Genomic DNA, 18,936 nt, shown 5'->3' on the forward strand with positions numbered 1-18,936 from the left:
CAGTGGCTCATGCCTGTAATCCCAGCACTTTGGGAGGCCGAAGTGGGTAGATCTAAGGTCAGGAGTTTGAGACCAGCCTGGCCAACATGGTGAAACCCCATCTCTACTAAAAATACAAAAAAATTAGCCAGGCATGGTGGTGGCCATCTATAATCCCAGCTACTTGGGAGGCTGAGGCAGGAGAACTGCTTGAACCCAGGAGGCGGAGGTTGCAGTGAGCCGAGATCGGGCCATTGCACTCCAGCCTGAGCAACAGAGTGAGACTCCATCTCAAAAAAAAAAAAAAAAAGAAATCATGATACTGAAGAATATGTAAGCAAATGAGAAAATGCTTAAAATAGTCAATGAAAAAATCAGTTTACAAAACAATATACACAGTATGGTCCCAATTGTTAAAAAAAATATATACATGTACATCAAAGTATTAATAGTAAGTAGATGGTGAGATTACAGGTTTTATTATCTTCTTTATACTTTTCAGTGAGTTCCAATTTTACCTAATAAACATGTATTATTTTCATAATCAGGAGAAAAGAAGCTATTCTCAATCCTCTTCCATCCTTTTAAAAACACTTTCATACATTATTCCTTCTTTTAAAAACCATTTGGAAATAAAAACTGTTATATCCTACAATCTAGAAGTTTTATTTTGAGATTCTATCCCAAGGAAAACTCTAAATATTGAAAACACTTTGTATGCCAAGATGTTCATCACAGCATTGTTTATGATGGCAAGCAGAAGCAAAAAACCTAGATGTCTAAGAAAAGGTGTACAGGTAAGCAAACAAAGGTACACTCACTTGATGGACCATCATACAAGCATTTAAATGTTTACAGGCCAGGCTTGGTGGCTCTTGCCTGTAATCCCAGCACTTTGGGAGGCCGAGGTGGGCAGATCACCTGAGGTCAGGAGTTTGAGACCAGCCTGGCCAACATGGTGAAACCTTGTCTCTACTAAAAATACAAAAATTAGCCAGTCGTGGTGGCAGATGCCTGGAATCCCACCTACTTGGGAGGGTGAGACAGAAGAATCGCTTGAACCCAGGAGGCAGAGGTTGCAGTGAGCAGAGATAGTACCACTGCACTCCAGCCTGGGTGACAGAGTAAGACGGTCTCAAAAACAAAACAAAACAAAACATTTACAATTACTAACCTGGGAAAACTAATGAAATAACAAAAGCAAAAAACAAACAAACCAACAGGATAAAAAATATATATACCGGCAGGGCATGGTGGCTCATGCCTAAAATCCCAATACTTTGGGTGACTGAGGTGGGAGAATCACTTGAGTCTAAGAGTTTGAAACCAATGTAGGCAACAAAGCAAGACCCCATCTCTACAAAAAAATGAAAAAATTAGCCAGGCATGGTGGTGCACGCCTGTGGTCCAGCTACTCAGGAGGCTGAGGCAGGAGGCTTGCTCAAGTCTGGGAGTTCAAAGCTGCAGTGAGGCGCAGTGAGCCGTGATCATGTCACTACACTCCACCATGGGTGACAGAGCGAGACTGTCTTAAATAAATAAATCAAGTATCAAAACATTGTATAAAACTCTATGCAGAGAAAAAAAATAAAGGTTTTAAAGCACATCAGCTGCATTTGGTAAATGAACTAAGAAAACATTATTTGCATTTGGTAAAGAAACTAGAGAAAATATGGATGTTTTTCTTTAACCTAAATCTTTAGTCTTTTCTTCTTTCTGAATTGTCCCATACTTTCTTTAGAGAATAAGTATTACTTTAAGAGGAAAAAAACAAAAAATGCTGAATCTCCCTCTGGACAATGAAAACATTCCCAAATGACAGAGTCCACTCTATCAGTCCCTTCCCAACATGCAGGCCTCCCCCAGACTAAGGCAGGGTCATATCAGGAGGTCAAGGGAACAAGACTCCTCTCTGTGGCCTAGGGTCTTCTCTGTGGGGTCTCTGAACAAGAAGAAGGTTCCTCTGACCAGCTGCTGTCAAAGGCCCTTTCCCCACCCCCTCCCAAGTTCTATTTCAGCCTGAACTAATTCACCACAATCCTGAGGGCTGGGGAAAAAATTTCCACCATGGCGATTTGGAACCTGATATTTAGTCCAGGTTTTTCCCAGCCCCTTTCTGTGTCAAAGGAGGCCTCTCAAAGCCTCTTAGACAACTAGCACCCAGGCCAACTTAGCTCCCACATCAATGCTACATTTACAGAAAAACCCCCAAGTTGTCAGTCATCACCAGGGAAATGTGAGAGGAGGAACTGCAGCAGGGATAGCCCCTGTCACACAACCCTACCCTCATGCCCTGAAAGCCTCCTTCTGAGGGATACGCAGGGCTTTTTCTGGCATCAGAACTTTGAGACTCCATTTCAAGTCTGTACTAAATCAACAAAGAGAAAAATCAGAGTATAATCACAACAAAGACAGGGAGCTATCCTTTCAAAGACCTTAGAGCCCTCTCTGCCTCCCTTCTCTAGGGAAAATCCAGTACTGGCCAGAATACTAGCTTCTGAGCAACTGAGTTTGGGTAGTAATCTAGTTTGGACCAAAACACAGACTTGGACTGTATCAGACCAGAGATGGGCTCTCATTCTGGTATTCATAAAGATGAACTCCATTAATTGCCCCAACCCCAAACTTCTCAATACCCAACAGAATGGGAAGTGCTGCTCAGATAGGGGGTAAGGAAGGATGCCAAGAAGCAGTGTAACACAGCAGCTTCACAACCTTTTTCACATCGAGGCACACCTAGAAAATAATACTGTTTGTACAGTACATGGGGTAGAAGCTGATCCCATCCAGAGGGAACTGACTGGGAACTTTAGCTGCCCCTAGGAATAAGGGGAATCAGTATCCCAGCACACCTGTGACCCATCTGCAACACACCAGTAAGGAAGCCCTGAATTAAGGCACTGGGCTGGGTTAGGATTCTTGGAATCAATGTCCTCATCAAATCTTCTCATAGCCCTCATCTCAAGCTCTTCAACTTGGGCTGACAGATCATGTGTCTGGAACAGAAAGCTGGGAGCCTGTGGTCTTGACTCAGCACTGATACAACTTCCCCAGCGAGGATACTCTTCAGGGGGTTTTCCACAGACACACTGGAGTTGAGGAAGCCCTCCAGCTTCCAGCAGCAGCCATATTCTGAGACTGGATATACACAACAGGGTAATTGGTTTTATCAGATTTCTAAACTGTAAAACCCCTTTTTGGGAACACAAGTGATCTCAGATCTGAGTCACTGCTGAGAGGTACAAACTTATAAGCATATAGTAGATGCCAGACTCTGCTAAGTATTTGACTTCCAATTTCATTAAATCCACACAACAACCTCATGTGGCAAATGCTATTATTATCCCCATGTATAAGAGGAGACTGGGACTCAGATTAAGTAGCTTGCTTGAGGTCAAACACTCTTCTAACCGAAGACTATGGATGAAACAGTATTTGAATCCACTCTGATTTGAAAGTCCGTATGCTTAACCAGGACACCACTATGTCACCTCAAAAAACCTCCCAAATAGCTTTTTCAAAAAACCAAACCAATTATAATGAAGCTGACAATACGGGAAAGAAAAAGGTGATAAAGGAACAACTTATCTGACGGTTTCAAGCCAACAACAAAAATAAGCTAATCTGGCCAGGCACGGTGGCTCATTCCTGTAATCCCAGCACTTTGGGAGACCAAGGCGGGTGGATCGCCTGAGGTCAGGAGTTCGAGACCAGCCTGGCCAACATGGCAAAACCCCATCTCTACTAAAAATACAAAAATTAGCCAGGCATACTGGCACGTGCCTGTAATCTCAGCTACTGGGGAGGCTGAAGCAGAACTGCTTGAAGCTGGTAGGCGGAGTTTGCAGTGAGCTGAGATGGTGCTGCTACACTCCAGCCTGGGTGACAGAGTCGGACTCCATCTCAAAAAAAAAAAAAAAAAAAAAAAAGCTAATCTATATTGAGTACTTACTGAGTACTTACTACATTGAGCACCTTATATACAGGGGCTCACCTAATTCTCACAATCTCACCAGAACAGGATTACCTCCACTTTACAGACAAGGAAAAAGTCTAGGCTCAGAGAAGTTAAGATACTTGCTAAGCCAGAGTCCTTGCTTTTTCAACTAACTATGCTTCTCCTGACTGTTCAGGAAATACGCCTGAGCCTGTACCTGGGTCAAACATCTAACTCACAGTCAGTACTATTCCCAAAGCATGGTAGAAAAGGTACCTTTCAGAACAGTGGACACAGGGACACTTAAGAGCCCCTAGAGAAGAACTCAAATCCCCAAGAAGGGATAATTTCCCTGTATTGGAAAACTGAGATGAAATCCCGTCTCCTGAGACAACTAACTAGCTCTGGCCTGCCCTGTTCCAACCCTTCATCAGCAGCAGCTCAGGCACACAAAAACAAGACCAAAATGAAAGGCACGAGAAAACAAATCAAAATTTTATACAGAAAGGCAGGCAGGCAGGCAAGTGGGTGGTCCAGTTCCCCTTTGACCTGGGTTCTCCTGGTGCTCTGGTGTTCTGGTTAACTAGGACACCACGTGCATTTTGTGAATATTAAGCCATTCGTTTGCTAACTAAACAAATTGGTCAACCAAGGGCCAATGAGAACATGATGGATTCTGGTTCTGAGCTCTCACAAAAAATGGCCTGGCAGCTCCTACCTAAGGCAGCCTTCCACCCAATCCACCTCACCCCATCCCTTTCTCCCCAATTTCTATAGCTAACTTGTGTCAGCTTGCTGGGGGTTTTCACACCCCCACTGGAGTGCAGATCCCCTCCCACTCTTTTCCCCAACAGTTGGGCTCTTGTTCTCAAGGCCACTAAGTCTGTCTCTCCTCCTCAGCCTGTGAGATGGTCACAGCACATTGGCAATCACTGACTCACCCGATCCCCCTGAGGAGGCTGGGGGAAATGCAGAGGGCCACAGGATGTATGGCCCACATCCCTCTGGCCCTTTGCAGAGCTGGCAGGCAGAGAGGTGCCAGCGACACCACTTCCCCTTGGAACACTGTAGACCCTCTTTGAGCCAGCTCTGGTACCAGTGGGCTGATGTCAGGCTCTCTACCCTCGGAGAGGCCAAGATCTCTAGACAGCTCCACTGTTGCCAACAGATCTAATCTCCTTATTCCAAGGCAGATGAAATCCAATAAGGCTGCTAAGTCCACAACTTATCCCTCCTCACGGACAGAGGCAAAGGCAAAGTCGGCCCTTCAGGCCATACCAACAATAACGCCAGAATTATTACTGCTTCTTAGATAACTATTTGGGGAACTGAGAACTATTTCCCCAAGTTTCTCAAAGATTAACCCCGGTTTACCAATGTTTTCGCTCTGCAAAACTTCATTTTCAGCGGCAACATATTCTCTGGCTTCTTCCCAGTGATACCAGCTCAGAACCTCTCGCTTCATAGAGCCACACATCAATGTCCAATTCCCACACCAAAGAAGAATCCCAAAGTCAGCTCTAAAAATCCATTTACACAGACCGTTTGAAATCTACGGAAAGACTAAAAAGCACAGGCTAAACAACACAAACCAGTCACTGGCTTAACATGAAAAGGGGGGGAGGAGGCGGGATGGTTTGTGTATTGTTTCACTTGGAAAAACACCCCAGTGAAATGGTTTATCCACATGTTCAGCCTTTTAGGCAAATCCACTATAACTTAGCAGGATGCCTGCAGGCAGTTCTGAAAATAAGCAGAATGGCACACTACTTATTCCACCACTTCAGGAGCTGCCAGCCCCCTCCCCATCCCCCTCTCCCCCCAAACATCTGGTCTGGGCTGGGAGTGGGACCCACTCCCTCGGAAGCCTCCATGTTTGCAGGAGAGGCGGTGTCCTCACTCAGGGAAGCCTGCTAAGAAGCCGGCCGCGCTTCTGAATTCCCCCCACCCGCGAGAGGCTCCTGCCTGAGAATGCTAGGGACGGGTAGCCTGGCGAGGAAGCAGGGAGACGGGAGAAAGGCAGCAGAAGGGGAAGGAAGAAGGAGGCAGAAGCCTGGTTCCCAGGACGGTCCCGAGCTGGGGACTTCTCCTAAGCGTCCAGCGGTGGAGGCGTCGGTCCCGAGATCCCCCACGGGGCTGTCCGGGCCGGCCAGCGGCTGCTCAGAGGTTTCTGGGAAGAAACTGGAGGCTGAGATCCGTCCGGGACCCCGACTGAAAGGGTGGGCGGGACGGGGGCCCAGGACAAAGTCTCAACCCGGGCGTCGGGACCTGAGGGGAGGTAGGCGGGGGAAGGGGCTGGGCTCAGCTCTCACCAGCACCAGGGCGAACCTTTCCTCCAGCTCACAGGGCTCAGGCATCGGCATCTTGCCGGGCGGCAGCAGCAAAGGGACAGAGGGCGACTCTCCCGGGCCCCCCTCGGCGCTCTCCAGGTTGCCCATCGCTGCGGGGCCCCCTCAGGGGCCTCGGCCCCCCACCTCCACGCCCCGGAGCTTTCGGCTCCGCGGCTCCGACCAGGCTCCTCCTTCAGCGCCGGCTCCCCTAGTCCCGACTCTTCGGCCCCGTCGGGGTCGCCAGAGGTTCCCTGGAGTCCCTCAGGAGGCGGCGCGCGGCGAGGGCGAAGGCAGCGTAGCGGACAGCCGCACCGAAGCGAGGGGGACGGAGGCAGCCGGCTCTTGCTCACACCCGCCGCCTCGCCGCGCTCGGCTAGCCGCCCGGGCGCTGCCCCTCCCCGCCCCCCGCGCTCTTTCCCTTCCCCCCCACCCAACGTCGCTTCCTCCCACCCACTCCCAGCCGGGACTCGGGCTTCCCCCGCGAGCGCCGACTGCAGCCAGCCCGCCGCGCGCCCCATTCATGCAGGCCCCGCCTCCCTCCCAGAGGCCTCCCAGGCGACCCAGCCCGCCCCGCCTGCGCCCGATTGACGGCCGCTTCTGCCAATCACAGCTCCTCCCGCCCTTGACGGCCTCGCGCCGAGCGCCGAGCGCCCCCTGGCGGCCTCGGCCGGGATCGAATCACCGCGGTTCCCAGAGGGCGTGACGCTCTGGCCTGGACACCCCGGGAATGGGCCGTACCCTTTTTCACAAGGAACTCATGATGTATACAAGTAAGTAAAATATTATACAAGGCATGGAGTACAAAACTACAAGAGAAGTAGAAACAAGCAGGATACTCAGAAGAGGGAAAGAGACAGTATCCTTTAAGAGTCGGGGTGAGGGGCCGGGCGCAGTGGCACAAGCCTGTAATCCCAGCACTTTGGGAGACCGAGACGGGCGGATCACGAGGTCAGGAGATCCAGACCATCCTGGCTAACACGGTGAAACCCCGTCTCTACTAAAAAATACAAACAACTAGCCAAGCGAGGTGGCGGGCGCCTGTAGTCCCAGCTACTCGGGAGGCTGAGGCAGAAGAGTGGCGTAAACCCGGGAGGCGGAGCTTGCAGTGAGCTGAGATCTGGCCACTGCACTCCAGCCTGGGCGACAGAGGGAGACTCCGTCTCAAAAAAAAAAAAAAAAAGAATCCGGGTGAGGGAGATCATAGTTGGACCAGGCATTGAGGGATGAGGAAGCCCTTGCCCGACAGAGGCAGGGGAAAAGACATTCAGGAGGAGAGAAGCTTAACCACGGTCAGAGGCTCATCTGGCTGCGTGTGAAAATGGAGAGGCGGGAGAAGAACGCTGTTCTGGGCTCAGTCGGCGGGTGGGTCGTTGATGATGCGGTGGACATTTGTTGTCTAGCCGCCATCTTCTTCCAGTGATAGCATCCCCTTTTCTTTTAGAAAACCACATCTCCCCTCTTCTCAGTCTAAATGGAGCTGAACTTTATCCCCGGTTCCAAAGGGCCCCAAGACCCAGGCCCAGTCAGTCACAACATTTTCCTCCTCTACCCTTAGACACTGTTTTAGGGATTGTCACTTGACCCAAACCCAGACAATACGATATATCCAAGGCTTTCTCTGTAACAATCAGGAAAGAGGCACTCACTCTCTCTCCATTTAGGCTGCAAAATTGTTAGAATGTAAACCTGCAGCCGCTGGTGGTCCTCTTATCATCACCTGTAACACATCAAGCCTGCTTGAGAATGAAGCCAATGCAGAGGAAAGGCTATGAGACAGAAGAAAATTCTAATGACATGCCAAGAACCTGGATCTAACCATGCCTGAAGTTATCACCTAGATTTTTCATTCATTTATTCAACAAACATTTATTTGAAAAAGCTTATTCCATGCCAGATGCTATTCTGGGCATTGAAGATACATCTGCAAACAGCATATACATTGTGTCCTCTTAGAATTCACAGTCTGTGGCCGGCCGTGGTGGCTCAAGCCTGTAATCCCAGCAGTTTGGGAGGCCGAGACGGGCAGATCACGAGGTCACGAGATCAAGACCATCCTGGCTAACACAGTGAAACCCCGTCTCTACTAAAAAAAAAAAAAAAAGGCAAAAAACTAGCTGGGCGAGGTGGTGGGCGCCTGTAGTCCCAGCTACTTGGGAGGCTGAGGCAGGAGAATGGCGTAAACCTGGGAGGCGGAGGTTGCAGTGAGCTGAGATCCGGCCACTGCACTCCAGCCTGGGCGACAGAGCGAGACTCCGTCTCAACAAAAAAAAAAAAAAAAAAAAAGAATTCACAGTCTGTGTAGAAGGAAAGGTAGACAATAAACTAGATGAGTAAAATGTATAGATGTTAGTGATCAGTGGTATTAAAAATAAAACTGAAAGGGGATAGAGATGGAAGAGGCATTAAGATTTTAAATAGAGTTGCTTACTTGGGAGGCTGAGGCATGACGGTCAATTGAACGTAGGAGGTTGAGGCTGTAGTGAGCCATGTTCATACCACTCCACTCTAGCCTGGGTGACAGGGTGAGACTCTGTCTCAATAAATAAGTAAATAAAGCTGCTGCTTGTCACAGGCATGATGGCTTCCAGGTTAGTTTTCAGAGCTGGAGCGCTAGCCACATAGGCCTGAGGGCTTACAGTCCCAATGGGGTGGTGGCAGCATGCTTCATGGCATCTGGAGGTGGTGTTCCTACTGACAACGAGCAGATGACTTGGCTGGAGAGGGAGGTCATGATAGCTATGTATGAGACTGGACCCATACAATATACTACCCCAAAAGGCAGCTTCAGGCACCAGGGAAGACCCTAACAGCTCCCTCCATCACCAAGAGAATAGCGAGCTGCATCTGTGAAGAGGACAACAGTGCTGTCAACTGGTTCTGGCTGCACAAAGGCGAGACCCAGCGATGCTCTAAGTGTGAACCCATTACAAGCTGATGCCCCACCAGTTGGCCCAGTGAGCCCTGGGACTAATTGCTCAAAAATGTGCTGTAAAGTATCTTCTCTCCAATAAAGACTAGCCATTGCATTGGCTCCTTCTTCCCCTCCCTCATAATAAATTTTTTAAATAGGATGATCAAGGAAGGACTCACTAATAAGATAGCATTTGGGTAAAGATCTGAAGACTGTAAGGAAATAAGCTATATGGCTATCTAGGGAAGAATTATCCAGACAAAGGGAATGGCAAGTGCGTACTATGCCTGATGTATTAGAAGAACAGCAAAGATGCCAGTGTAGCTAGAGTGCAATGAGCAAGGAAAAGAGTAGAGAAAGATGAAGTCAGAAAGGTAACCAGAAGCCATATTGTGTAGGATATTGTAGGTTATTGTGTGAGGACTTTGGTTTTCTCTAAGTAGGATAGGTAACCATTGGAGGATTTTGAGCAGAGGAGTGATATAATCTAACATGTTTTTTAACAAGGATCACTCTGGCTCTTGCATTGAAAACAAACCAACTGAAGTATGGACAGGGAGACTAGTTAGCAGGCTAGTCCAATCATTTGGGTGAGAGATGGTTTACACCAGGGTGGTAGCTGTACCAGTGGAAAGAAATGGTCAGATTCCTTATAGACTTTAAAGTAAAGCTGATGGAATTTCTTGATAGTTTGAATGTGGAGGGTGAATGAAAGATAACTGCAAAGTATTTGACTTGAGCAACAAAGACGGTGGAGTTTTCACTAATTGAAATGGGGAAAATGATAGGAGGCGTAGGTTTGGTGAGGGGAATTGGAAAGGGAAGGTCAGGAACAAGTTTGGGCCATGTTGAGTTTGATTTGCCTTTCGAACATCCAAGTAAAGATAACCACTAGGCAATTGGATATATATGAGTTTGCTCTTCAGACTCATATATGTCTTATTGCGATTGCACCCCACTGGGACTGCAAGCCCTCAAAGCCTACATGGCCAGCGTTCCAGCTCTGCAAAGTAACCTTGAAGCCATCATGCCTGCGACAAGCAGCAGGTCTACTTATTAATTAATTTATGCAATTTGGCAATGTAAATTTGGAAATCATCATCATATAGATGCTATTAAAGCTAGTAAATTCTTTTTCTTACTCACTCTGCATTGGGTTCCTGTTGTTTACAACCTAGAGGTAGAAGTGGTCTTTCCAAACCATTGAAACCCTTTTCTGTGAAGCTCAGCCTCTTCTAATCAGTGAACAAATTAATTAGTTCACATCTTATCCCCTTTCTTCCTCTCTATTTCTTACCCTAAATACGTGCTTTCCCAACTGCTGTAGCAGACTCATCTAAGCAGAGGGGTTATAACAAGACTGTAGACTTCCACTAGACAAAAATTAAGAATTCAAGAAGGGAAATAATTCATCAGTCATTTATCATGGATGCACAAGGAACATATAGCAAAAAGAAGAAACTTGATAGGACAGCAAATAGCAGTGTATTCACCTTTGTGTGGTCTCTTGATCCCTAACCTTTTAATTCTGTTTTTGCTTACCTCAAGCATAACCACTAGATTTATATACTCTGTAGTCTTCGGGGGTCTGCTAGATTACTGCTTTCATTGTTAACTCCCTGTTCACCCACCTTCAAATGCTTACTTTCTATAGGATAAAACTAAAACTCCTTACTCTGATATTCGAGGGTCTGTATTATCTCCAAACTCTAGTGTATTCTAATCAAATCAGCCCTTTGCTTCAGCTGGAAAGGTCCATCTCCAAACATTAGTTGCTCATTCTTATGTCTAGCTTTGCTCTTTGTGGTAGACAGAATAATGGCTCCCAAAGTATCCATATCCTAATCCCCAGAACCTGTGTATATGTTATCTTATGTGGCAAAAGGGACTTTGAAAATGTGATTAAGTTACAGATCTAGAGATGAGAGGATTATCCAGGTGATCTCAATGTGATCACAACAGTCTGTATAAGAGGAAAGGCCAAAATGAGGGAGGGGGATGTGATGACAGAAGTAGGGGTCAGGGTGAGGTGGGGCCATGAGCCAAGGAATGCAGTAGCTTCTAGAAACTGAAAAAAGTCAAGGAAACAGATTCTGCCTTCAATTCTCTATAAGGAACATGACCCTGTCAACACTTTAATTTGAGCCCTGTTAGACCTAATTTCAGACTTCTGATCTCTAGAACTATAAAATCGTAAATCTGTGTTGTTCTTAGCCACCGTTTGTGATAATTTGTTAGAGAAGCAACAGAAGACTAACACATTCCTGCTGCATCCCTGATCTGGATTTCTTCTTCCTTTTACTCCATCTATCCAAATCCTACCCAGGCTTAATATAATCATTAGGTTTATTGGGTGCTTATGTACAAAACATCTGACTAGATACCAGTAGATAAAGAAAGAATGCAAGATAAAAAGATGAACAAGAGACCTGCTGCCAACTTCAAAAGAGCTCCAAGTCTGCGGCAGGGGAGGCAAGGTAGAGAGGAGGAGTATGGACCCAGTTTGAAGGAACCACATAAGATCATTGGTATTATATTGGTGGGTGCCAAGTTTCAAATCCCATCCTGGAGTTTTCCCAAATTCAGATGATCATGACTCTTGTTTCCTCTACTTTTCATTTAGAACTTATAGATATACAACTCTTGGTTCCTTTACTTCCTTGCTGTTTAATTTTTTTTTTTTTTTTTTTTTTTGACAGAGTCTCACTCTGTTGCCCAGGCTGGAGTACAGTGGTGCAATCTTGGCTCACTGTAGCCTCCACCTCTGGGTTCAAGTGATTCTCCATCCTCAGCCTCCCGAGTAGCTGGGATTACAGGTGTGTACCACCACATCCAGCTAATTTTTGTATTTTTAGTAGAGACTGGGTTTCACCAATGTTGGCCAGGCTGGTCTCCAACTCCTGACCTCAGGTGATCCACCTGCATAGGCCTCCCGAAGTGGTTTAATTTTTTGTCTATGTCTTGTCTGGTCTGTGGAGCTTATTTGTTTATTTAAACATATATATATATCCAGTACCTCTTTTGTTTCAGGTACTAAGGAAGATCCATCTATGAATAGGTGTCTTTCTTCCCTGTGCTCACAATCTAGTAGGAATCTAAAAGCCTCTCAAACTAATGTCTACAAAACAGTATGATAAGTGTTGTCATAGAGGGGCATGCAAAGTGCTACTGAGAGAACTGGGGAGTGGATAACACTTGAGCCAGTGCTTACGGGCGAATAGATGTGCCAAATGGAAAAGAGAGAACAGTGTGATGAGAAGGTGATGGAAAGAAGGGTGATCAGGAAGGAGAAAATGCATTCCAGAAGGGGGAACGATACAGGTGAAAATGGATTGTTTGAGCAATAGTAAGAAATTCAGTGAGGCTGAAGAGTAGGGTGTGTAGCAGGAAGAGAGGAGATAAATGTAGAAAGACAGGTCAGATCAAGTTCAGAAAGAGCCCTATGCTAAGCTAAGAAGTTTGTCCTTTTTTTTTTTTTTTTGAGACAGGGTCTTGCTCTGTCACCCAGGCTGGAGTGCAGTGGCGTAATCTCTGCTCACTGCAACCTCAACCTCCTAGCTCAAGTGATCCTCCCACCTCAGCTTTCCTAGTACCTGTGACTACAGGTGTGTGCTATCATGCCCAGCTAATTTTTGTATTTTTTTGTAGAGATGGGGTTTCGCCATATTGCTCAGGCTGGCCTCAAGCTCCTGGGCTCAAATGATCCTCCTGCCTCGGCCTCCCAAAGTGTTGGGATTATAGGCACAAGCTACCATGCCTGGTTGAGTTTGTCCTTTATTATGTAGATAGTAGCGTGTCCTAGATAGTTTTTAAGTAAGATCTGTGGAAAAATTCCTTTAGGAGCACTTGAAAATATAGAGGGTCTACAGAAATGACATAGAGAAGATAGAAGCCTGAACCAAATCAAAGCAGGGGGATGAACAGAAGTAAAGTTGGGGAAGGAGATATACCTGAGATACAATCAACCAGACTTCATTGCTTATTGCATAATAATACTGACTGGTGGGGCTGGGTAGGGTGGCTCACGCCTATAATCCCAGCACTTTGAGAGGCTGAGGCAGGCAGATTGCTTAAGGCCAGGAGTTTGAGACCAGCCTGGCCAAAATGCTGAAACTCCGTCTTTACTAAAAATAAAAAAAATTAGCCAGGTGTGGTGCTACACACCTGTAATCCCAGCTACTTGGGAGGCTGTGGCAGGAGACTCACTTGAACCCAAGAGGGGAAGGTTGCAGTGAGCTGGGATTGTGCCATTGCACTCCAGCCTGCACAACAGAGTGAGACTCAGTCTCAAAAAACAAAAACAAACAAACGAAAAAAAACAACAAAAAAAATTTGACCCAGCAATCCCATTACTGAGTATATACCCAAGGATTATAAGTCATTCTACTATAAAGATACAGGCACACGTATGTTTCTTGTGTGCACACTGATCATTTGCAATAGCAAAGACTTGGAACCAACCCAAATGCCCATCAATGATAGTCTGTATAAAGAAAATGTGGCACATATATACCATGGAATACTATGCAGCCATAAAGATGAGTTCATGTCCTTCGCAGGGACATGGATGAAGCTGAAAACCATCATTCTCAGCAAACTAATATAAGAACAGAAAACCAAACACCACATGTTCTCACTCATAAGTGGGAGTTGAACAATGAGAACACTTGGACACAGGGAGGAGAACATCACACACCGGGGCCTGTCTGGGGGTGGGGGGTTAGGGGAGGGATAGCATTAGGAGAAATACCTAATGTAGATGATGGATTGATGGGTGCAGCAAACCAGCATGGTACGTATATACCTATGTGACAAACCTGCACATTCTGCACATGTACCCCAGAACTTAAAGTATAATTTTAAAAAAAAAGTGACTGGTATTACTATAGTATTTTACAATTTTCAACATTTTTTCACATCCATTATCTAATTAGATCTTTACAACACTATACAATGGAGATATTATCATTATCCTTATCTTATAGATGAGAAGGCAGATTTCAAAAAGTGAAGTCATATGAACAAGATCACCTAGTGAGTAAGTGGCATCCCTGGCTCTGAACCCAGGCTTTGTTTCAGAATCCCATGCCATCTGATTATCTAATGAGAAGTGAGGAAGTAAAGAAGACTGAAGAGTTTAGGACAGGTTAAGGATGCCCTTCCTTTAGTCTCTAGGGAAGCTCTTAGGTCAACTGCTTCCCTCTCCTTACTGATAGCACTTTCAAACTCCAGCCTCCATCCCTGTCCTACCCATCAAAGAAGCTTCTACATTGTCCTACCTCCTAGTCTAGCGCCTAGTCTTTAGAAACACACACCTCCTCTCCCCATCTCTTTCCTAGGAAGGTGTGGGAGAAGTGTGAACACAGATATTTAAGAGTTTTACTTAATAATTTGCCCTAGCAAATTATTACAGGCAGTGGCTTACACCTGTAATCTCAGCACTTTGGGAGGCTGAGGAGGGAGGATGACTTGAGCCTAGGAGTTTGAGACCACCTTGGGCAACATGGTGAAACCCCATCTCTACAAAAAATACAAAAATGAGCTGGGCATGGTAGCATGCACTGTGATCCCAGCTACTTAAGAAGCTGAGGTGGGAGGATCACTTGAGCCTGGGAGGTCTAGGCTGCAGTGAGCCATGACTGCACCACTGCACTCCAGCCTGGGGGACAGCAGAGATCCTGTCTCAAAAAATAGTAATAAAATAATTTTCCCTATTGCAGGTAGAATGCTCTTCCCCTTCTTTGATGGCCAATTCCTACTCATCTGTTAAAACCAAGCTTAGAGGTTACCTCTTTGATGACATCTCTACCAAGTCTGATTGAGAACATCTCTGTGAGCATATAGTATTCTAATATATCTCTATCATCATACCATGAAATCATCAGGTCATGTAAGCTCCTTCAGGGAAGATAGGTATTCTTGATATCTAGCTATAGCACCCACTCCATGTCTGTTACATGCTTTTTGAACAAATGAATGCCTTTCCACAGTCCCATTTTTCCCACGATAGAATATATTTTGTTCTTTTTTTTTTTTTTTTTTTTTTTTTGGAGACAGAGTTACTCTGTGGCACAGGCTGGAGTGCAGTGGCATGATCTCAGCTCACTGCAACCTCCACTTCCAGGGTTCAAGTGATTCTCATGCTTCAGCCTCCTGAATAGCTGGGATTACAGGCACGTGCCACCAGGCCCAGCTAATTTTTGTATTTGTTTTTAGTAGAGATGGAGTTTCGCGATGTTGGCCAGGCTGGTCTCAAACTCCTGGCCTCAAGTGAACCGCCCGCCTTGGCCTCCCAAAGTGCTGGGATTATAGGAATGAGCCACTGTGCCCAGCTGAAGATGTTGGATTCTTTATCATTCCTCCCAGATACATCCTGACTGCATGTATTACTCAGGATAGTTGGAGGGGATTTGGTGCAGAAAACAGAAATCCCTGCAACTATCTTAGGGATAGAAAGAATTAAGTGCTTGCAAAATCCTTCAGAGAGTCTAGAGGAGTGGCCGGGCACGGTGGCTCATGCCTGTAATCCCAGCACTTTGGGAGGCCGAGGCAGGTGGATCACGAGGTCAAGAGATGGAGATCATCCTGGCCAATATGATGAAACCCTGTCTCTACTAAAAATACAAAATTTAGCTGGATATGGTGGTGCATGCCTGTAGTCCCAGCTACTCAGGAGGCTGAGGCAGGAGAACCTCTTGAACCCGAGAGGCAGGGGTTTCAGTGAGCCGAGATCACGCCACTGCACTCCAGCCTGGCGACAGAGCAAGACTCCGTCTCAAAAAAAAAAAAAGAAAGAAAAGAAAGAAAGAGAAAGAAAGAAAGAAAATCTAGAGGAGCTAGCTTTGGGTTGAAACTCCAAGAATAACCACCAGAACATGGTAAGGGAAGCTGCTACCTCTACCACTGTCAGGGAGGGTGAAGCACCTGAAAGTCTTCACTAATTGGGTTTAAAAATAAGGGGCTGCAGCTGTGATCCAGGGAGCTGGCAGCTGTATCAGGACATTGCCACAGCTACACTCTGATGCAACCACTTCTCAATATTTGCAAAGCTAGAGACCTAACAGTATCACTGCAATAGAAACATGACACCTCTCTATAACCTTGCTTGGCCAGGAGAAATAGTCAAAGTAGCAGGGTGATGGCCTTTGTCTCACTTCTGCATTCTATTATATATATTTTTTGAGACAGAGCCTCACTCACTCTGTCATCTAGGCTGGAGTGCAGTGGCGCAATCACAGCTCACTACAGCTTTGAACTCCTGGGCTCAAGCAATCCTCCCACCTCAGCCTCCCAAGTAGCTGGGACTACAGACATGTACCACCACGCTGGCTAATTAAAAAAAAAAAAAAGATTTGTAATACAGGGTTCCATTGCGTTGTGCAGGCTGGTTTCAAGCTTTGAACTCCTGGGCTCAAGCAACCATTCTGCCTCAGCCTCCCAAAGTACTAGAATTACAGGTATGAGCCCAGCCTCACTTCTGCATTCGAAATCTCACCCAAGTACATGTGATTGGCTGTAAGGGATTCTGAGACATATAATCCTTAGCTTTTTAGCCTCTTCAGGAAAGTATGCTAAAAGGAGATGAAAATGGATGCTGAATGCTAACCAATCATATCTACCACATTGCTTGCCTGAAAATCCACCCAACTGTCTTATCATCCACAACTGAATCTCTTCCTCTACACCTACACCCCTTGCCCAGTACCTGCTCCGGTGGCTGGTTTAGTCTCTGATTCTTGCCCTTAGTCAGCTCCTTCAGGCTACAGTTTGATATTTTCTGCAACTTGGTTTAGGCAAAATGTCTTAGCTATGATTCCAGAAGCACAATCCGTAAAACAGCAATTGATATATTGGACTCTATCAGAATTAAAAATTAATACTCTTTGAAAACTACTGTTAGGAGAACTAAAAACAAATCACAAGCTAGGACTGGGAGGAAATATGGCAAATCACCTATCTGACAAAGGATTTGTATCCAGAGTATATAAGGAACTCTCAAAACCTGGCTGGGCACAACGGCTCACGCCTGTAATCCCACCACTTTGGTGAGGCTAAGGCAGGCGAATCACTTGAGGTCAGGAGTTCAAGACTGGCCTGGCCAACATGATGAAACCTCGTCTCTACTAAAAAATTCAAAACTTAGCTGGGATTGGTGGTGCGCGCCTGTAATCCCAGCTCCTTGGGAGACTGAGGCAGGAGAATCACTTGAACCTGGCAAGTGGAGGTTGCAGTGAGCTGAGATTGCACCAATGCACTCCAACCTGGGTGACAGAATGAGACTCCATCTCAAAAAAGAAAAAGAAAACAAACACCCAACTCAATAGCAGCAGGTATTAAGCAGCCTCTGCAAAAAACAAAAAAAAGAAAAAGAAAAGAAAAAACAAAGAGCTCAATTAAAAATGGGTGCTTTTTCGTCTGGGCTGCCAACATGCCATCCAGACTGAGGAAGACCCGGAAACTTCAGGGCCACGTGAGCCACGGCCACGGCGGCATAGGCAAGCACCGGAAGCACCCCAGAGGCCTCGGTAATGCTGGTGGTCTGCATCACCACCGGACCACCTTCGACAAATACCACCCAGGCTACTTTGGGAAAGTTGGTGTGAGGCATTACCACTTAAAGAGGAACCAGAGCTTCTGCCCAACTGTCAACCTTGACAAATTGTGGACTTTGGTCAGTGAGCAGACACTGGTGAATGCTGCTAAAAACAAGACTGGGGCTGCTCCCATCATTGATGTGGTGCAATCGGGCTACTACAAAGTTCTGGGAAAAGGAAAGCTCCCAAAGCAGCCTGTCATCGTGAAGGCCAAATTCTTCAGCAGAAGAGCTGAGAAGATTAAGGGTGTTGGTGGAGGGGGGGGGCTGTGTCCTAGTGGCTTGAGGCCAGATGGAGGGAGATTGATTAAATGCTGACTACTTTAAAAAAAAAAAAAATGGGTAAGAAAAAAAAAATTCAGCCAGACACAGTGGCTCATGCCTATAATCTTGACACTCTGGGAGGCCAAGGCTGGAGAATTGCTTGAGTTGCTTAAGTCCAGGAGTTGAGGACCAGCCTGGGCAAAAGTGGGATCCCATCTCTACAAAAAAAATTAAGAATAAAGTTAGCCAGGTCCATGGCACACACCTGTAGTCCCAGCTACTCAGGAGGCTGAGGTGGGAGGATCACTTGAGTCCAGGAGTTTGAGACTGCAGTGAGCCATGATTGTACCACTTTACTCTAGCCTGGACAACCAAGTGAGACCCAGTCTCAAAAAATGATAGCAATTTTTCAAAAATTAAGTCTAAAATAAAGGCCAGGCGTGGTGGCTCACGCCTGTAATCCCAGCACTTTGTGAGGCTGAGGCGGGTGGATCACGAGGTCAGGAGTTCGAGACCAGCCTGGCCACCATGGTGAAACCCTGTCTCTACTAAAAATATGAAAAATTAGCTGGGCGTGGTGGTGGGTGCCTGTAGTCCCAGCTACTTGGGAGGCTGAGGCAGAAGAATCACTTGAACCTGGGAGGCGGAAGTTGCAGTGGGCCAGGATCACACCATTGCACTCCAGACCGGGAGACAGTGCGAGACACCATCTCAAAAAATAAATAATAATAATAATTTTTTTGGCAGAGACAAGAGTTGCCAAGGTGGTCTCGAACTCCTGGCCTCAAGTGATCTCCCTGCCTGGGCCTCCTAAAGCTCTGAGTTTAAAGATGTGAGGCACTGTGTAGGCCGAGAGCATTTTTCATATACGTATTTGCCACCTGTACATCTTTTTTTTTTTTTTTTGAAATGGGTCTCACTC

At 46.3% G+C, this 18,936-nt stretch overlaps 2 protein-coding genes across 4 annotated transcripts in view; one reads left to right on the forward strand and one right to left on the reverse strand.

Annotated features, from left to right (window-relative positions):
- FMNL3 (formin like 3) overlaps positions 1-6,648 on the reverse strand; it is a 71,698-nt gene extending 65,050 nt beyond the window's left edge. For 2 of the 3 annotated variants that reach the window (XM_023211193.2, XM_031936303.1), the window contains exon 1: positions 6,229-6,648. In XM_023211193.2, coding sequence (XP_023066961.2) covers positions 6,229-6,354 — 126 coding nt within the window. In that variant the 5' untranslated portion in view covers positions 6,355-6,648. The remainder of the gene's footprint in view (positions 1-6,228) is intronic. The other variant, XM_023211192.3, reaches the window with a different exon arrangement.
- Positions 6,649-17,565: 10,917 nt separating this feature from the next.
- Positions 17,566-18,083, forward strand: LOC111542025 (60S ribosomal protein L27a-like). The gene has a single exon (XM_026454685.1). The coding sequence runs from the start codon at positions 17,586-17,588 to the stop codon at positions 18,066-18,068; it is 483 nt and encodes a 160-aa protein (XP_026310470.1). The 5' UTR covers positions 17,566-17,585; the 3' UTR covers positions 18,069-18,083.
- The last annotated feature ends 853 nt before the right edge of the window (positions 18,084-18,936 follow it).

This window comes from Piliocolobus tephrosceles, chromosome 10 (genome assembly GCF_002776525.5).
Source record: "Piliocolobus tephrosceles isolate RC106 chromosome 10, ASM277652v3, whole genome shotgun sequence".
NCBI lineage: Eukaryota > Metazoa > Chordata > Mammalia > Primates > Cercopithecidae > Piliocolobus > Piliocolobus tephrosceles.